The 20463-nt window shown below is 41.1% G+C and overlaps 1 protein-coding gene across 1 annotated transcript in view; it reads left to right on the top strand.

Annotated features, from left to right (window-relative positions):
• Positions 1-3774: 3774 nt before the first annotated feature.
• nectin3a (nectin cell adhesion molecule 3a) overlaps positions 3775-20463 on the top strand; it is a 30886-nt gene continuing 14197 nt past the window's right edge. The window contains 3 exon segments of the mRNA XM_069669111.1: positions 3775-3813; positions 3815-4076; positions 18517-18867. Of these exon segments, the coding sequence (XP_069525212.1) occupies positions 3775-3813; positions 3815-4076; positions 18517-18867 (652 nt within the window).

Below are 20463 nucleotides of genomic sequence, written 5' to 3'. Positions count from 1 at the left end.
TGTTCCTCCTTTTCTGTTTCGAATGTAAGTGAAGGGGAACTAACTCCAAAATCCTCATCCCGTGCCAAAACACTTTCATAAGTCACTTCACTTTTGTAAATCATCATATTAGCTACAGCTATGTACACGTCACTGGCTGCACATATCAGGGATCTCTTATTTACCAGAATGAACTTATGTTTTAATTCCAGCAGAGGGCGATCTAAATCTATTATAAAACATTTTATTGTTTAATCGCTTCAGTTGGATGCACTGCGTTTGCATTTTAAATATTAGTCAATTTAATTACATTTATTGAAGCCACTTTTTCTTATTAGACTTACTTATTTAATGCAGTAGATATGACCCTCACTATTTTCTCTAGTGTTTATGGTTGTGATTAAATAGGGATCCCATCTGGTTAGAGAACGCTTAATGTAAACATGCAGCATACACAGGGGCATGTACCTACATTTACATGCAGCCTTTTGTCTCTTAAGCTGCGGGTGCTTACACACTGCAGTAAGACACAACACTCTATTCTGTCACTGCTTTTGTGCACGCTTTTATAGTATATTAATAATGGGGAAAGATTCATTACAGTCCCAAATACATGCATCATGCTTGCAAGTTTGTAACCACATCGACTCATTCAGTAATGTGAGTTTGCTCTGTAACAGGTACACTGTCCTTATTGTGTTCACGTCTGCCTTCCTAAAGGTCAGTGTGCACTGCGGAGGGTCATTTCAGAGGGAGCTCATTATGGGAAAGACCTGCGTGAAGCTGCAAACACAAGTGTGTAGCGTTAGCAGTGAGGTGACCTCTTCCTTCTGTAGATGGTCAAACCTTGGCAGGGGATGGGACCATGAGAGTGGCTACAGAGAGGGGGGGTAGCGGGGGGGTTGAGGTGTGCAAGGACTGGCTCACCAATGTGACTAGTGAGGAATGTTGTGTTTAACAAAGGCTGTTTTCACAGACTGTAAAACCAAATGTCCCAGACAGTCTGTGTGGACGTGCACCCACTGGTCACAGGGGAGGTGGTGCCAGTGCAGCTTCGCCTGCCTGGAAGAAAATGTAATGCTGCTTACTGAGTATTTTTGCAGCATAAAGCCTCAGTGAGGTAACCACAATTAGAAAGGTCATGGGCCATAAATGCTTATAAACTATTTAGTGCTACTGAGGGGGTTCGAGCATTTACGCAGCACAAGTTATGCCAGTGGTGTGAAATAACCCTCACTGCAACTATATCTGCCAAATTGGTGATATCATTAACGCATTAAATGTTTTGTGGGGGAAAATAAGCTGTGATTTATCATCTTATAAACACACAAGCCCGCTCACTACCCTGACTTTACTGTTCCAATGCAAAGTGGCCCAGGAGGGGAGATTGATTGGTGAAAAGGGCAGCACTTTCACCTGGGGATTTATAGCTCTTTGAGGATATAAATAAACCACCGGAGGGTATAAAGGCAGGGGGTATAGTGTGGTGACACATCATGGGTCATGCTTTAATCACAGTGAAGTTGAGCTGTAGCGCTGGAAAAGAGATTGGGTTAAATTCTGCAGGAGACGGAGGCTCCCTGGAGAGGTCACATCCCCCTGATGAGGACACTAACACAGGCTATGAAGACGTCACTGCGAAGCTCAAAATGAGGGAATCACATGGAAAGCAGCGTTTGTGCTTATCTTCAGTGAATAAATATGATGTCCCCCTAAAACTGCTGAGGGAGCATGTTCATCAGTTTAAGCTACAGTGCATGATAATAACACTGTGCTGCACACAACGGCGGAATCCTGAATGTGTAAAAGCTGTAATTATCTCAGAGAAAAGAACAATGCATGAGAGCATTTCATTACTACTTTGTTTTAGGACGGAGTAGTTTCGTTGTGTTTAAACCTGGTAAGAACTTTTTTTCATTTTTTCAGAATGAGGAATCAGTGAAGCACGATAGCTGCACGTGACTGCTTTGTCCTTCAGTAGCTGCTCTCCTGGGGTTTATATTAACTTTCACATTCACTTCCTCCTTTTTCCCACAGTTTTGAAAGAACAATGGTTACACATTTAAATATGTGTACAAAAGATCATGTTGGCAGCTATTTTTTCCGACAAATAGAGTGCTTATACACTAAAGTGAAGTGGGCAATCTTAATATGCTCATAAGTGTGTACATTTCTATATTTTCATGTCATTTAGGGGAAAGCATGTACTAAATGCTGCGCCTAGTTGTCGCCGTTTTAGTGACAGAAGGAAGCTCAGGATTTGTGAACCTGTTTTGTCCATATTTTGACTGATTGATTAATGTTCTTCATGAAAACAACACGTGTATTAGCTTACAATTCAATACCTTCATCTCAAAATAGACTGACCCTTGTGTTTAGAGAGACTGCCATGTAACCAGTTAGAGCTCTGATCTCCGAAACACCCATGGGACCTGCCAAAATCAGATAAATGTTCAGTGTCTCCTTGAGCAAGACAATGAGCCTTTATCTGTTCAGCCACTGCTGTGAAGAATATAATCATGCTTTAAAAGTAAACAGCTATTTACAATAAATGGTTTGAGTGCCATATAATGAGCAGGAAAATATCAGTTTACCCCAGTGTAGTGTTGAAATAAGGGGATTACCCAGTGATCCAAACCAAATTTCACTTTTGTTTCACTCCCTTTTTAAAGAGAAAAAGACAGATCTATAATGGCTGTGTACATTTTAAACAATTATAATCTTAATAATTCTGCTCTGTCCAGAATCAGTTTAATCCTGTAAGGAGCCCCTACTGACCCCAGCAAACCCTCTGTGTTGCACTCTGTAAATTGTGTAAGTGTTAAAAATAGTGATTATGTTGTATTAACTTGATTTAGCACTTATGCAACATGCATAATGTACGTGTAGTATAAACTGACATTATAAAGGCTGTATACTAGATTTTAACTCACAGCCCCACGTCAAGAAAGGGCCCCAAAATTACATAACAAAGCCAGTGTCAACTTAGGGCCCTTTTCGTGGCAATGAATGTTGTGCTTGGGTGTTGCTAACAGTATTAAACACACAAATGTTAAATAAATCAGATTACCAACAAGTAATTGCCACATGCTGAGCCTGGAGCCTGTGGGCCCCCTGAGGTTTTGGGGCCCAAGGGCAGCTGCTCAATTTTCCCTCTCCCTTTTAATGTTTTCAGAAGTCTCCCTCTGCTACTACAGCCCTATAAAATACTTTGTTTACGACTGTCGACTGCTGTTACTAGAACTATATTACCTTTACTACTAACACTGATAGACAAACTAGTACCAGTTTTTTCTACAAAACCTGTGATGAAGGATAAAACCGACTCTCAACTGTGTAGACTAGCTTAAATTGGCCTCATATTGACCAGCTACAAATAGGCCTACTAGTAAATTACTACTCATACTTCATAATGAATATTCTATTATGAAATTTTATACACATATACTGTTCTCAAATGTAGGACTTTCACTTGTAACAGGGTATGTTTGTATTGTATTGTAACTAATTCCACCAGTTACTGTTTCTGTGCTACAAATACTACTACTACTATGATATAGGTTAATACAATATATATATATTAAAAACTGTAACTGCTAGTATACATATATATGTGTTTATGTATATATATATATGTTACAGTTACAGTTTTTAAAATGTATTACAGTTGTAAATGTATTCAACCCATTTGGATAAAATAAAGTTACTGCAAAACTTTCTGGAACAATCTTACTGCTACTCATTACATCTCAGAAGTGTCCAGTGTTAAAGTGGACACAAATCAAATCAAAGAGGATGATTGGGACCGTGTGTATGCGTGCGTGCATGCGTAGGCTTGCGTGTGTTGCAGTTTGTTGTCCTGCAGAAGTGGTACAGCCCACGCGGATCGGTCGCTATGGAGAGCAGCTCTCCAGGAGCGCGAGCCAGCCAGCCACAGAGAGAGCAGGGACGAGCGAGGAGCGAGGAGGACGAATCCGAGAGTGCCAGAGCGCACAAACCGACAGGAATCATGGAGAAAAGATCCCCACTCAGGAGGAGTTTGCCATCAAACGGACTGCGACTTTTAACATCACTTCTCACCTTATACGGACTTACCTGTGAGTTTAAGATTTCTTTGTCATTTGAAGCTCGTGCTACTTTTGGGGCTACTGAAAGAAGTTGCGGTGGAGCAGCTCGCGGTGTGAGCCGTTAGGTCACCGATTCAAAACGGCGAAACCGGCTCGTGCTCGTTGTGTTGAAGTGGGCTGTGTTCCGTTAGAATCCAGCTAACGTTATTTTAGCTAACGGTTCTTTTGTGACGTCGGTTCGAATGTAGCTGCTGGCGTCAGTTCACCGTTAGCTAAACCTCATTGAATACAACTTCGTTAACGGCACTAACGGTACTTTATGTTAACTTTTACCAGACAGAGCAAACTGCGAATTGCACCAAGCTAACAAAATAACGTTTTCAGCCTTAACGTGACAGGGGATAACTTCACACGCAGCATTGATTTGGTGGCACATTTTCTAGCTAACCTTTCTCCCAGTGTGTCACATCGTTCCTAGCTTACATTACTCAGGGAGTGTGGGGGGAATACCGACTGGTTTCTCTCACACTTAGATGGAAACTTATTGTAGAGCAGCAGTGATTCGTAGTGTACATAAATAGAAACCAAATTGAGTGTGCTGGGTGTCACTTCTGCTGAGCAAAGAGGAACTCCTTTGTGAAAAGTTTGCCAAGCTGTTGGATGCAGATTGGGGGATAAACGTTATGTGATACAGGAGAGGAGAGACTGCTCCGCTTTGGGCGTGAGAGGTGGCAGGGGAAATGAAGACATATTTCAAGGGAGGCACTGCAGTCGCAGAGTCTCTGGAAGTATTGACCTGCAGTTGGGCTGCATGCCAGAGCAGCCAGAGAGAGCATCTTCCAGTCCTGTACTGTCCCGAGAAGTGCAGCTGGAGGGCTCTGCTGTATTCCAGTCCTGAGCTGGGATTACTACACATGACAGTCCTGCTAGGACAGAAGACGAGACAAACACTGATGGATGCTAAAGTAAATACTGCTCAGGAATGCACCATTTGTTTTTTCCAAGGGCAATAAAAGCTTAGCTCAGATATGCGGTGGTAGCAGTTTTAAAAAAGGACAATAAGACATTTCCTGCATGGCTAACTGTAGTAAGTGACATTACCCTCAGTATAACAGTCACAAAACGACATTTAAAGCAGGCATTGGCCAATACCTTTAGTATGTGGCTGCAACTATTAATAATTATAACATCTTGTTGTACCTGATATTGATATGTGATATTGATATATGACAGTTTAAGATGCTTGATAATATCTTAGGTGCTAACATTCATGTGGTTATAAACACATGATGTAATTTGATAGTAGAAAGTAATTTTTTTTGAACTGTGACAAAGACATGAACTTAACGGTGCATCTTGCAGTTAAATTCTTTCTTGCTTAGCTGATGTAAAGACGAGTTTCTAAATCCCCTCAAACATATCTTTCTTTCGTATCATATGACACATTTTCAGATACTAATATATCTGCGATATGGGAACAGTAGCTGATGTATTGCCCTGGCAGATTCATCCGTTTAGCTCTAGTGTGAAGCATCTCTACACACTTGCAACACATACTTTTACACCATCCTCTTCATACCATTCCTTTTCTGTGTCAACCCACTAAACACTAGTTCATAAATCAACACAGGGAACTGATAAACAATGCAGTGTTGCAAACTTTTTGCAAAGCTGAGTAGCCTCTAAACATGCAGGTTTTTCAGTTCAACTGGTTGCCTCGACAGCCAAATTAGCTGATGATGAACACAGAGGACAAACTAACCAGCAAAAGGTTAGTTTTGGTGTTGTTTCTGGAAGAGAAAAGTGTGCAGGTTTTGACTCTCCATAACATATGGTTTGAGCCCATGTGGCCAAGCGTACTGTTTTGTGTTTAGCAGAGCGCAAGTGTGCAGGGGGGGGAAGGACTATGTGACAAAAACAGGGTTGATGCCAGTTTCTTTGACTGTGTCATTTTCAGATTCCATATAGTGTAGACGGCTGTGAGGAGGGGATTCATTCAAGGCGTGTCTACAGGCAGTGAGGTCTGTAATTGAAGACCATAGTTTTGAGGTTTCTTCTCTTGGGGCTGCATGATTCATAATCTAAATAAATAATGTTGTAATGGAGCCACCTAAATTACAGACCCAAAACAGAAATAGATTTGAAGAAGGAGTGTACTGACTTAGCAGATTTGGCTCTTTTAGAGGTTAATGTGCTTCAGTGGTTATTAATTGATGTAAGATGTAGCTGAGAAAGTATATAATTCAAAAAGTTAGTCATCACATGGTAGAGGGCAGATGAGGTCAAGACTTTTTTTTAGCCTTTGTTTGAGGTATATGGTTGAAAAACTAAATATGTCAGTCTGAACATTAAATTCGTGTAAAGATAGAGTTACTGAAGTTTTATCAAGCTCAGAAATCTTCTTTAACAATTTAACTCAGTTCACTTGATACTTTTATCATGTTCACAGTAAGTCACTTCCAAACAACGGTTTGTTGAATTTAAGCATGACTAAGTAACTTTATCCATTGACTAAATGTGTCCTCAGAAGCCATCAATTTGCTGGTTTCTGATGTTAATTATCCCCACTAGTTATTTGCTATTGAAATTATAGACAAGAAAGGGTTTTAAAGAAGCATTTGGACATCTGTGGGTCTCAGCTGTGGCATTCATCTGATCCTCTCATTTAATCTGAAATCTCAGTTGTGAAGCAGCAGGCGGAAAACTCCTAATCACATTAAATGCACGCAGTGTTTTCTTTTTGAAGGAAGGCCATCAGCAGATGAGTTGGCTGCTTTATTGTGGGACACGGAGGCTGTGTGTGGGGTTCAGGGAGCAGGCTGTGGTCACCAGCCTCTGTTGACTCCACCCATTGCTTCCTCTTCCCCGACAGATGTGACTGGCTGTCAGAGGCTTTGTATGGCAAGCTGTTCCCTTGTGGTCCATTAGTACATTCAGAGCTGTAACCCCCAGTTTTGGCTTATCCTTGGACTTGATTACTTTCAGCCCACTTGTTCCACAAGCCCATTTAAGACTGCCTGACCTAACCGGTTACCAACTGCCCAACTAAAGATAATTGTTCTTTATAACTATGAAAGTGCAAATTCCCATTTATTCCAGTGAAAGTTAGTTGTTAGTTAGTACACAGAAGGCCAAAATAATTTGGATTCAAGGTAAAGCTCAGCTTGATCAACATTCGATTGATCCCCATCTGTAATAAAATCCTGTCAACCAGTCCCTACTGCTCACAAGTATTGTCTGTTAGACCAAGCCCTTTCTAGGTTATTTCACCACTGTTGTCAGAAAAAAATATTAGAAAAAAAACGAATGATCCTTGCTCATTTATGTTGGAACTGAGTGACATGTGTCTACATCACCATGAAAGTCGTCACTGTGGGTTATTTTGAGTCATCCTTCATAGATAATGCTAAAACCATAAATACTAGCTAGCTCACATAAGTACTGCATATTTACTCCTCTGTGAATAATGTTTGCTTTAAGAACTACAGTGCCCAACTGTTTTACTAAATTTCTTAGTTTTCTTTTTTTCAATTTAGCTTAATATAGCTTTTAAAGATCTACATCTTTTGCAGACATGAGGCTTAGCTCCAGAGACAGGGGAGGGAAGTTGGAAAGCATTGAGTTGCAAACTAAATCATTGTCGAAATTGGTCTTTCCATTTGATTAAATGATAATGACACAAATAAAGAATCACGCCAGGCTCAACCTTTAACCCAACCGTCTGGTTTTGTAGGCCAATCCCACTGCTTTTGGTGGCATTTATAATTTTGAACTTCCTTCTCAGACCAACATTGGGAGTTACCAGTCATTAAGACCATAGTTCATTTGAAATTAGCCGTTTAAAATTGGGAGGAAAAGGAAGAACATGAAAAAATATATATACATGGAAAAGGCTTATTTAGGGCTACCTGTTTTGCACGGCATGTAAGCTAGTATGTCTTGTCTACTGATTAAATCTTGGATAGACAGGAATTGACTGTTTAATCACTGAGTCATAGGAAACTGCACTGTAAAAATGGCTTCCAGATATTTCCATGGTTAATTACCGACTGTGAATGAACAGAGTGTAACCTTTAAAACCTTTTTTGCCTGCTGTTTTCAGGAGTCAGGGTTTTCCCCTGAAACAACAGTACACAGTATGTGACTGAGGCTGGGGTCACTTGGATACACTGTGCTTCACAGCTCATATTAAAAAGGGTATACATGCAGGATGTGCACAGTCAGCAGCTGAAGCCCCCCAGGAAAGGAGTGCCGGGGTTATGGGAAACAGGTGTGGCTGCTGTTCACCACTCACTCTTGTTTCATTCAGCTGTCAGGTGGCTCTGAAGTTTGGGATGAGCACACAGTCAGTTGTATACACAGACACACCCCCTACCACCCAAGTGGGAGATGATTAACACCCACCAGTCAAATACTGGGTAGTGCTGATTGTAGCAAGTTAGCTATCAGTGGTGTTGTCTTGTTTGCTCGTACCCGAGGATTATACTGTAGCTTACGGAAGGAATCTCTTTTGTGTCCGCCAATGTTTTCATCACACCTGTAGCTTGGATCCACCAGTTTTATACTCGCCTATATCTATTGTGTACTTAGTAAGCAAACTCTGATAGGTGTAAAAACATTTAATCAATTCAATCAAATTAACTCAAAATACTGGGGACAGGTTCAGAAAGTTCAAACAACAGCATACCTGGCTTTTGTTAAAGATATTAGTCTTTGCAATATTCACCATTATGCATACAAAGTATTGATAAGCTGTAACAAACTACCAGGAAATGTTTGCTGCCTGCATTATCTAGGATAACGGACTTACTCATAGAGTTACATTCCAAAACTGTTACTTGTCATACCAGAGGTAAAGCTTTAACATTCTGCATTCGTGTCAGACCGTTTTCCTGTAGCAATAATGTTTAAAACTTTGGGTATCACATATCAAAACAATGTTTCAGCACCCACCCTCTGCCCTCATTGTGTGTGAGATGATATCAATCACTGAAACTGAGGGAAAGAAAGAGCCGTCCCCTACCTAAGAGGTCCCTGATTCGGCTCCCTGACCGGCCCTGGTCCTTGCTGCAAATATGTTGCGGTAATGGCCTGCAGAGGATTTTGCACAACGACAGTATATCCCTCCTGGTATTCAGCCAAATTATTTTGTATTCCCCTGCCATCCCTGCTACAACCCCTGTGTCAACATAACCCTTTAAAACTTAACTTTCCTAATTCTGCTTTAGTTGCTGGCGCTCTCTTCCCTTTCAGATAGACTTGATACAGCTGAATACATTTCCCTGCTTTGATAAAAGCTCCAGCTAAACAGACCAAACTGTTTTTACTTTACTCTGATACATGTACCGTGTTTTACAATAGCTAAGCTGCTCTGTCTCACAGGGGACCAGTCATAGATTACTGCGCTCTGCTGACAAACATGATAGTTTAATGGGGGTGCTATTTTTTACTTCTACTTGGACTGCGAAAAGGATCAAAACAAAACAAGTGGCCACTTCTATTTAGGGCTTAAAAACAACGTTACAATATCAGCCATCGCACAGATTGCTTTACATTTAAAGAGGAGGGTGTCATAGTTTGAAGGTTTATTTAACCTGGAGCTCTTAGATGGAAAATAGATGGGGTACTTCGCCCTTTATGTCTTCAAAATATTTGCCTTAAACATCCAAGTAAGCTTCGTATTATGGGAACAGTATGTCAAACCAGACATGTAACCTGAGTCCCAGAACAAATACACTTGAATGTTGTCGTACAGACTTTTTTTTTTTAGCAAACTGAATCTCTTTGGACTTGGAGGAATGGGAGTGTGTAGTGCAGTGTAAAGAGGGGTGTTGTCTATATCCAATTTCAAATAAAGTCTAGACTTTGCTGTTCAGGATGTAGGACAATATTACGTCATCATAGACAAAGCAGTTAGCTCTGTGTTTTGTATTGGCACATTGTAGATGTGATTTAGTTAGCTGTGTTTTTTTTTTCTTACAAATTGTCCCAAGTGACCTAGGCACCTAAATCTCCCTGTTCTCACTGTTCAAAGTGGGTGGTAAGAGTGAATCACAAGTATGGTGCCGCTTTAATCTGTTGCAGAAACATGGTGAGAGTGTAATGTGCTGGGAAAAGTGGTTGTTGTGCCGGGAAAATGAACTCCCTCTGACCAGGGTAATGCTGCTGAAATGCCACAATGACCAAACTACTTACTGTTTTTATTGACCGCTGGATACAAAGCGTACAGAGACAGCTTTTCATTGGATTGCTTTACTTCCTCCCTTGTTGTTTAGTGGTGATTGCTGACATGTGCAGTGATGCTGATTGCTTGTGATTCTCCAAAGAGGCTTCCTCCAGTAATGTATTTCTGTACTGTACATTTTTGGCTTACCGCCAGGGTCAGCCCTACGCATGGGTCTGTATGTGACTGACTGAGTAACTGACTGACTTACTGAGTGAGTCAGTGATGGAGAGAGAGTTGTGACATCGCAATGGCGGATCATGGCGCGACTCTGTCTATACGGCTCTGGATATTTTGTTTGGGGAGTAGGCGGGGCTGCTCCTCCGCTGCTCCTCCGCTGTCCTCACCTATGTCCGCAGAGCGCACCTGCTTTCAAGCAAGTTGTCATCGGCCTCATAAGGACAGTCCTTTTTACACATTGCCCACAAAAGTGCACATTGACTTAGACTTAGACTTAGACTTAGACTCAACTTTATTGATCCCTTTGGGATGACTCCCTCTGGGAAATTCAGTCTCCAGCAGCTTATACAGTACAATACAATAGGAAAGAATCAGCACACAGAGGGTAAAAAATAAAGATCAAAATATATATATCTATCGATATATATATATATATATAAAAAAAGTACAAAATTAGATAACAACCTGATGCGGTCAGCCACATACTAGGTTTTGACCTAGTCTTGTATTCAATTCACCAAGATAGAAAAATAGAAAAACTGTAATAGGTAGAAAGACCTCACTGAACACAGACTAACTTAAATATAACACCCCTATCATATAACAAAACATTTTAATATCCTATTAAACACCCCCAGTGCTGACTGATATGGCACAAAGTAAATTGAGCTAGTTGATTTATAGATGAATTAACCAAAATTAAAATAATTACAAATAATGATTCACTCTGTCCCCTCTTTCCTCTTTTGTTGTTTAACAAATGGCCAAATAAAATAGTATGTTAAATAATGCTATATATCGTCCAGGCCTTATTAAAGGACATGAATAAGCTGGGATGCTTGCTGGGCAGATCTAGCACTTAAAACAAAGCCTGACCAATTTCCTTTGTAGCGATACAAAGGGCTGTAATTATTCTCAAATAGATCATTTCTTTACTTACGGTTGTTTGCTTTTGGCCCGTCATGCACCATACTTGATGATACTGTATAATTATATATTAAAATAGCATTCTTAGCTTTATCTCTGCTAAAGCAAAACACATGACGGACATCTGCACTTTCCTAAATAATACTAGACCAGTGTGTGTTGCTTACATGTGACAGCCACTGATATCATGTTGATCTTTTGGGAAAAAAATAAAACAACTTCATGTTGTTGCTGGTTATTGGCAGAAACAGGCCTCATACAAAGAATCTAAAATTGTACAATGATGGGAATCATTTTAAAGGAAAACAGGCCTATTCCTCTGGGGTCTCTGTGGCATGTGGGAAACTGTGTTTCCATTATGTTAGATGGACCTAATGAAAGTACAGTTGCCCATTTACAGGCAGTCGAGGGCGGTGGAGTCTGTGATTAGTACTACAGAACTCATTCTCTCTCCTCTGCAAACTTCACCCATCACCACCACCTAACATAGGTCTATCTCTGTCCTTATAAATGAAACTGACTGGGTTTTTGAAGAATTTTAAAAAGGAAAGAACAGTATTTTCAAAGGACAGTGACATGTAAATGTGGATCAAATTGTATCTTAAAATAATGTACATTTCTTCGCTCTTCAGTCTAAGCTGTCCATATGTGCCGTTAAATGTTGTGTTTACACATGAGCATTGTTAAAGAGCATGCTATTAGCAAACAATTGTTCTCTTCTATCCCCCTTAATGTTAGGAAACGGGGGGGAAATGTTGGTACTGTCTTTGCAGTGCGGTTGGGAGCCCTCTAATGAAACTTCATTGAGTCAAAGTTGACTAATTGCTTTTAAAGCTATTATTATCTAAGAGGCTAATGTGGAGGATTGGACCTCAAAATATCGCTAGGTAACCTGTATACTGTCCGTGTTTGGCTTGATGCAAATTGTTCTATAAAGTAATGTCAAAGCATTCGTTCGTGGCTGTGTCTGAGACAAGATAAGGTTTTTTTGGACACTCAGCTTTCTAATAAAGGCACAGGAGCAGTGAGAGAATGCACTTGATGAGCTAGCAGATGCTGACACGAGCAACGTTTCTACCCCAGTGCAATTCCAACTACTGTGGAGTGATGTTTGGTGTACTGCAGCGTCTATTAGCATCAACATGTCAGGGATGTCGTACACTTGAGCTCTAATTGAAAAAGAGTCATTTTGTAGCCCCTCTTCTGAAAAAGAAACCTCCATAATTAAGTTACTTCTTCACACAGGAGATTGAAATATGCCTCTCCTTTCCTTAAGTAACTCTTGCAGTTGTCTTTGTGTCCCAAAATTGTACAATTTCTTTCACATTTACTACCTGCTCGGAAAGAATAACATTGCTGCCCACCTCTGGAGACTCAGCATTGTGTGCACATGCTGAAATACCACAAACCCCCACGACAAACTAACAAATCCCACACAATGATCCAGGATGCTGTAGGAGTGTTTGTGTTGCTTTGATACACACTGGCAGACATTGTCCTTCACGAGTTCTTTGGCTTGGCTGTAGTCGACGCTGATGAGAGGTTGTAACCTATCCGGACACTTCGTATGTCAACACTATTGATCTTTTTCTTTTAAGCATGGATCTTTAATCAAATTTGACCTGGATGCGAAGGGCACGCAAGTCCACATTGCTATGTGGGAGCAATGGGGAAAGGGTTTTCAAGAGGACAGCGACATGTGAAAGAGGCCCGCCTGCTCCTTTTTAAAGGCCTGTCAGCTTCTGTTTGTCTCCACCATGAATTAGCCCACTGAAAAAACCTCACGCCCTCACAGGATACAATGCTAGGAAGGAAGGGGGGTAGATTAGCTGGTGTAGAGACCAATGTTTTCTTCACACTGCACAAATATTTCTTACGATAAAGGCACGCTATAAAACAGGCAATTCGCCACTTGGCCTATCCTGTCTCGAACTGATTGAGCCTGAGTTATAGGCCTCACAAAAATAAAGCAAAGGTCTGGGGGTTTGTGTTAGGCGTATAGGCATTGTCTGCTTTCTTTTTTTGCCCTGGTCACCTCTTTAGAGAGTAACAATACCAAACAAATGGCTTCACACTGCCTATTGACTTCTTTGAGTGTGCATGGGTTAAAGGCACAGACTACCCAGTTGAAGATTTATTTAACAATTCCCAAATGTTAATTGCTTTTTTTTAATTTTACACAATTTTTCCCCTTTTGCTGTTCGTCCGTTGAGTCTTTATTGATGACTGTTTTATGGATATTTTTCATTGTCATACATTTAATCCACAGTCTACATTCATTTGGATGCTGTCTTATGGGAAGTTGGCAGTTTTCCAATGCAGTTTTCAAATGCATGTTAATGAACATTTTTTAAAATTGACCTTGAGAATCCGATGGAAGTTTAATAGTCAGCTAATGTTGCCATTGGCCAATACAAGACCAAGAGACTTTAGTGCCTGGAAGGAGTGTGAATTACTACGCTCATTAAACAGTAATGAACGCTGCCCTTCAGCCTGTGTCCACCGCCTCCTACACACACTTGAAAATTACCGAAGCACGGAAGAGGGGTGAAGACCAGGCTAGTCCTGGTGCACCGCAGGTTGCTTGCTAACAGCTTGGTGGGAATGATAAAGGGAGCCATAATTTTTTTTTCTTAAATAAGTGTCGTGTTCTTAGACATCCTCAAAATCGCGGCGTCATCAGGGTAGATTCAGCTTTGCAAAAGTGCTGACATAATCCTTAAGATATATGTTCATGGTACATGTTTGTAACTGTCTGAGAAAAATGGCTGCTGTGTGGTTATGGTGAATTACTGGCATTACAGATGGGCTGACTTATTAATCTCTCCATACAATTGGAGTATGTGGATGCTCATGTGTCTTGCCCTGGCAGACAATTTAAAAAGTCAGCAGTCACTTAAGTGAGAGCAGAAAAGGGTGTGTGTTAATTATTAACAGTACTTATATTGGCCGAGTTGGGGAAAAAAGGACTTTGTTTTTAAAGTTATTAGGCCATGAAGGACCCCTTGACCTAAATACTGCGGCTGATGTGAACTGTCAGTTAACAGAGATCTCATAATTAATAATGCAGACATGACTTCCTGTATCTGTTCTGCATACAGTACATGTGTTTGTAATCTTTTCAGTGTGGAGTGTTGACCTGGTTCAGCGGCAAACTCGGTGGTCTGACCCGCTCTGTCAGGCTGTCTTTGCCTGTCATGTACTTATGAGTTCGTAAAAGTGATTGACCCAGCCTAGTTCCATTTTAAGGTCTTCATATAGTTCACGAACTTGTTCAACTCTTCCTCTGTCCATCTAACTTCTGTACTTCCTCTCAATAACTGCCCTATTTTTTGCTTTGTGTCCTTATTCTCTTGCCCTACTGTATTCATTTCCGAATGCTGAGCACTCAGAGTTTCCTCTTGCTTTAGTCCCAAACCACACTCCCCTTCTGCGCAGATCTCATGTCTGCATTCTTCTCCTGTGAGGTCTTTAGATCAGTCTCTCATGAGTGCTGTTTGACATGATAATCTATGCATGGAGTTTGTCTACATGAACATGACATATTGTCTATTTTGCTGCTGCTCATGAACGTTTCTGGCCTCGGACACCTCTTGTCTCTCATGCTCCTGACATGCACTGCAGGCTTTATTGCAAGGATCTCGAGCCAGGAGACGGCCTCCTCTGCAGAGGTCGGGGCTGAAGCTAGGTCAGGTCTGAGTAGGTGGAGATTTTGGCTCATCAAGTGGCCGACGTGGAATGTTTGAGCCGGTTGCCAGGCAAAGAGGAAGGTTTTGATTTACCATTGCGTCTCTCGAGCAGCTTGTCGCAATTAGTGATGTCAGGAGGGAAAGAAACAAATATGAAGCATTTCTTCAAAGGGCAAGCATATCCTTCCCATGAGTTCATTGTTTCCGCGGGTTTCTCAGGGAAAAAAGGGGGCAAAAGTGCAGCTGACTACTCTTCGGTCAAATTAGGTTCTGCAGGCCAGGGTTCTTCCTGTTCTCTGGTGCACGGTGTTACAGTATACATGGGTTGCGTAGTTTCAAAACAGAACCACAGCATAAAGATGTCCAACAAAATATAGTTTTAATGTTCATCCTTTCAAAAGTCTGCACTTTATTTGTTTACTGCATGTGATCGATGGCCCGTAATGAAACTTGTTACAGCCCTGAGCTGTGCCTCAGCTCTTAAGCACTATTTCTTTGATGAAAGGGCATGACAGCTTTGTTTAATGCACTGCTTACATTTCATTTGCCTGCAGTATTTTAGATAATATTTTGCTGTGCTCTATTTTGCAAGCCCTGACTGTGTTCTTCATGGTCCTAGCTAGCTGTGCCAAGTTTTCTCACTCTCCTCCTGGCTGTAGGTATCCCATGCAGAGGCCATCTGTCTCTCCTCCCCTAATGGTAAGGGTGGAGTCCTCTTCAGGCACTTCCCCCCTTTCTCTCCCTCCTTTCCTACTTACTCCCAAATGCGTACTGTAAAACAAACAGAACATAGCATGGATGGAGTCTAGTTTCTTTGTATGCTTTGACAGGCCTGAAAGCTGACACACTGAGATAGACAAACTACGTACGGTAGCAGTTGGGGTGTCGTGTCAGGTAGCTGCAGTATGTAGAGCATGTTCAAGAGAAGCCTGCTCTGAGACACGTGTCTGCATGCATCAATGCAATGTCACGCATGCCAAGCATGTTGGTTTACTACTAAGACAACAAGTCCTGCAGGAGGGTTTTTACCAGCCTGCCCTCTGTACTCTTGGTCGAGTTATATTTACAAACATTCATCTCGCTGTCAAACTTTTGCCATGACAGTATAATTTTGTTAGATTTAGTCATGCAAAACAACAAAGTTGCACTTGTAAGGTGACAACAAACAGCTGCCGTGTCAGCTCAGATGACCGTGTAGCGGAGAATTCAAACCCCACACGGCTCTGACCCTGATTCTCCCCCACACCCGTGCACCCAGAGGACTGTGGCAGACGCAATGCAAACACAGGGTAACACATGCACTGCAAAGCGCATTAAAGCAGCACTGTGGGCTTTTTTTAGACCAGCTCATGATTCAGAGGTGGGAAAAAGATGTAAATGGATCCCGTAATGATCCGCGAGAAATGGAATAATGGTCCAAAATGACTTTGCTAAGTGGCTTTTTCAAGTGAATGACAAAATTAAATACTGTAGGTTAAAAGGTTAAACACCTAAATACAGTGCAGGACTTCTCTGGATTAGTTATACAGTAGGGAGGAAACACAAGGAAAATACTTTGCAAATGTGGGTCAGCAGAGAAAAAAAACAAACAGGAAAGCCTAAGTAGTATAGCACAGCATGAAACTTCACAACACGATGCAACATACATTTAGGACTCAGCAGCCATTCAAACAAAATGCCTGACTCTTACGCACATGGTCAGACTCTTAGTCCTTATTTTGGAAGAGAGAAACTCTGTGTGTGTGTGTGTATAATCACTGAAATTACAGGGGACGTAATGGAGCACAGGGAGCCTCAGCCTCCTTTGGCTTTATTCCTCACAAACCAGGATAGCATTGCTGTGGTTTACCACTCACATTCATGCCAAAGACTCAAAATACCAGCCAGTGGACCACTTTTATAAGCTTTACTCCATACACATCCGAGGCTACGTACAAAGTGGAAATTTATGGCTCCTGAATATAACCTACTCCGACAGCAAAAACTGTCGACACGTACAGTTTGAATATTTTGAATGAAATCAACTTTTTTCACTTTATCTCTAAAACCAACATTTTCACAGGACTTAATTTGGAAACTGCTCTATAAATCACTTTTGAAATTGTACAGCCCTCTAATAATGCTAAAGCATACATGTTTTTATCAATGCCTCACTTGTGTGTGATTGTGCTACAAAAAAACAAACCAAGGATGTATTTCTTTCCATTCAGAGCTGTAGCCATAACCTGTAATTTAGGATTTATTTCAGGTTAGTTTTCCAAGATTCTGCATTCATTCCCACCGAGTGGGTTGTTTTTGTTTTTATTGTTACAACCCAGTGGCACAATGTTCGACTCTGACATGTAGATTACTGTCCATACAGCTTGCACATCACAAACACTGAATCAAACTTTTCAGCAACAACAACGACAGCGTTTTTCTTCGTTGTTTCTTTCTAAAGTTTCTTAAAGTTCTTGATTTGCTTTAGGATCACAAAAATGACACAATTCAATGCCCATTAATGTTCAAAACCAAGTTTAAATTCTGCATTAGTGTAACGTTACTCGAAAAAATGCGGTGAGCTTCAAGTCAAATTAAGGGCCTCATAAAAAAAGGTTATAAAACCATCAAATTGCTTGTTTTGTTTCATCTCCTTCCAGAGTTTTTTTTCCTTCCTGCTTAAAAGGTGCTCTCGTGATTAGCAAGAGGGACAGTCTGAGTGTCCTGCGGTGAAAGTGTGTTGCTTATTACCAGGCAAAGCAAAGCACTCAGAGTAACCCACATGAAGTCTGGTCCTTTTTTTTTTTTCCAACTCCAGGAAGAGCATGAAACAAAGGATGGCTGTTAATGAGATTACGGGAAGAATAGTTAAGTTGATAATTATTGAGGGGAATGAATGAATTAAACAGTGAACTACAACTTCCTCATTTTCATCTGAGTCTCACTGCTACTCATTTGAGACGGCACTAAGAAAAAATGATAGTATTATTGGCTTCTCGTGGTTTAGTACAAAAGGTGGTGACATCACACAAAAATGAAGACTATTAAATTCTATGTAGTCATGCAAGTTGCTGTGAGTTGTATTTCACACCTGCACATTTCCATTTCCATTTAGGCGCATGCTGATGTCCTGTATATGGTAGCACAATGATCAGTGCTCCAGAAAAGCAGCAGCTTCCTGGTTTGGCACATCCCAGCTTCTTTACTTTGAATTCTAATCTTGTCTACTGATAACTCCTCTTCATCAGTGGTGTTACAGCTGTCAAAGTGTCTGAGGAGAAACTTACTGTTTTACAAATAGAATCTAGGTTTTATTTTTTTCCCACTGCAAGATAGAAGAAAGCAAAAACTGTAATCTCTGACGGAGTTACAGCTTTATGAGCAATGTACATTTTACAATTTAATTAAAGCTGCAACAATGATGTGCTGAGTTTTTTTTTTTATCTTAATCGATCTCTCCTTCTTCTGTCAGCAGGTGTGAGCAGTAACCAGGTGGTTGTTCCTCAGAACATCAATGCTGTGCTGGGGAAGAACATCACACTGGGCTGCAGAATAGAGGTGGGCTCCAACCTCAGTCTCACACAGAGCTCCTGGGAACGCCGTCTTCCTACAGGCACCATTACCCTGGCAGTGTACAACCCCGAGTTTGGAACCTCCATCTCTCCAGAGTATGCCAGGCGCGTCTCGTTTGTTTCCCCCTCTGTACGAGATGCTACTATCACCATTGAAGGAGCTGGCTTTTCAGATATCGGGTCCTACATCTGCAAAGTGGCAACATTTCCTCTGGGCAATACACAAGCATCAACCTTCGTTAATGTATTAGGTAAAGTAGAGCTTTGTCACTTCCTTTTTCCTTGCATTAAGTGCTTCTTTTGCTGTCCTTAAATCCTCACTTTTTAAAGCAGGACATTGTTGCTTGTGATTAAGCAAAGCTTAGGTGACCGCTAAGTGTTGCCCTGGAGGAATAAACTGCTCCCTGAGGCTACATAGCTTTTTAAATTACCTCCTGGACAGAGGCCATGTAAACTCAAATCCTGTTAGGAATCTGCAGCTGTGTAGAAGCTGCTGTGGTGTGGTCCCCCTACCTAGTGTCGCTCTCCGTGAAAAAACTGCTATGTCAACTTCAAGTTCGCCTCAGTCCCCCGTAAAGCCACGTAAATATTTCACACACAGCACACATTTAGCATTTGTATGGAATTTTCAAGACTCTTTCCACATGTATAGACCATATAAACAAAGTGCAAAAACAGGCATAACTTCATGCAACTAGTTGTATGCAGCAACAGCTTAATTGCAGGGTGTGATGCAGAGTGACTCTCATTGCATTCAGTTGCATGTAACCGTCTACATGAATAAGCTCATGTAGCACAAGTCCTAAAACTAGCATGTGCAGCTATTTCCCTCGAGGCAGTGAGGATTGCTCTTAGTAATGACATCTTTAGCCTTTGTCACTAATTATGAAGTCATACCCCCTGCTAAGTAATTGGTGCTTGTAAGCCTCTCTTACGCATTGAAGTCTCATATTACAATTTTGGTGTTTGCAGCGAGCAAAATATGTATATTAAAAGAAGCTATACTTTTGGGTGTCTAGACATTAAGGTTCAGCCTCATTTTCTATTTTCATTCTGATTTCTTTACTACACAACACAAAATACAGCCTCAGTATATGATACATACCAAATAGACAACTCTCTCAGCATCAAACATACACTAAACCAATATGTATCAATTATTAATGAGGATTGTCATTACCATCTTCTGTTGTTTTCCCACAGTATTGCGTACACATGTTTTGCGTGAGTGAACATATTCCACACTGCACGGTCACATAACTCTCCCTGAGCAGCATGAGCGATGAACTGTCTCTGTGGCCAGCGTATGTTTTAAACCGTAAATGGTTGGTTGGGTTGCACTCAGGCAGAGCTGAGAGAGTAGGATGCTGCACTATACGCAGTAGTTTCTCGTCTACGTCCTGAGGCTGAACGAGGCTGTGATGACTAATGAGAGCTACATTAAATGCTGCTGTGACAGCCACAGTGTCTGGGACCTCACAGAGTTCAGCTACACCTCCCTCTCCTCTCTTCTCAGGCAACTTACATGCACACCCATTCACAAATACATTGCCTAAGCCTACTTCACAATTGAGATGTAATGAGGGTGTAATTATGGAGGAAATGTATGTTCTTCGCAATTTGATACATGTCATTAGAATTAGGTTTTCCTATAGCATATTTGTTTTACAGAAAGCACGAAATGATAATTATAAAACCATTCAAGTTCACAAGGAAGTGATGAAGACTGGCTTCATAAAGTCTGCCCTGTTTTGAGTTGACTTATTCACAAGACTGTTTAGAGAGAGAAGAAGGCGGCTGCAGCCTAACAACTGTATTGTGCGTGCACAACATCTCCTTATGAAGCA

The sequence above is a fragment of the Semicossyphus pulcher genome, unplaced genomic scaffold (genome assembly GCF_022749685.1).
Source record: "Semicossyphus pulcher isolate SPU_LCO1_2020_fin unplaced genomic scaffold, fSemPul1.0.p SCAF_19, whole genome shotgun sequence".
Classification (NCBI taxonomy): domain Eukaryota; kingdom Metazoa; phylum Chordata; class Actinopteri; order Labriformes; family Labridae; genus Semicossyphus; species Semicossyphus pulcher.
This window is presented reverse-complemented; position numbering and strand designations above follow the sequence as displayed.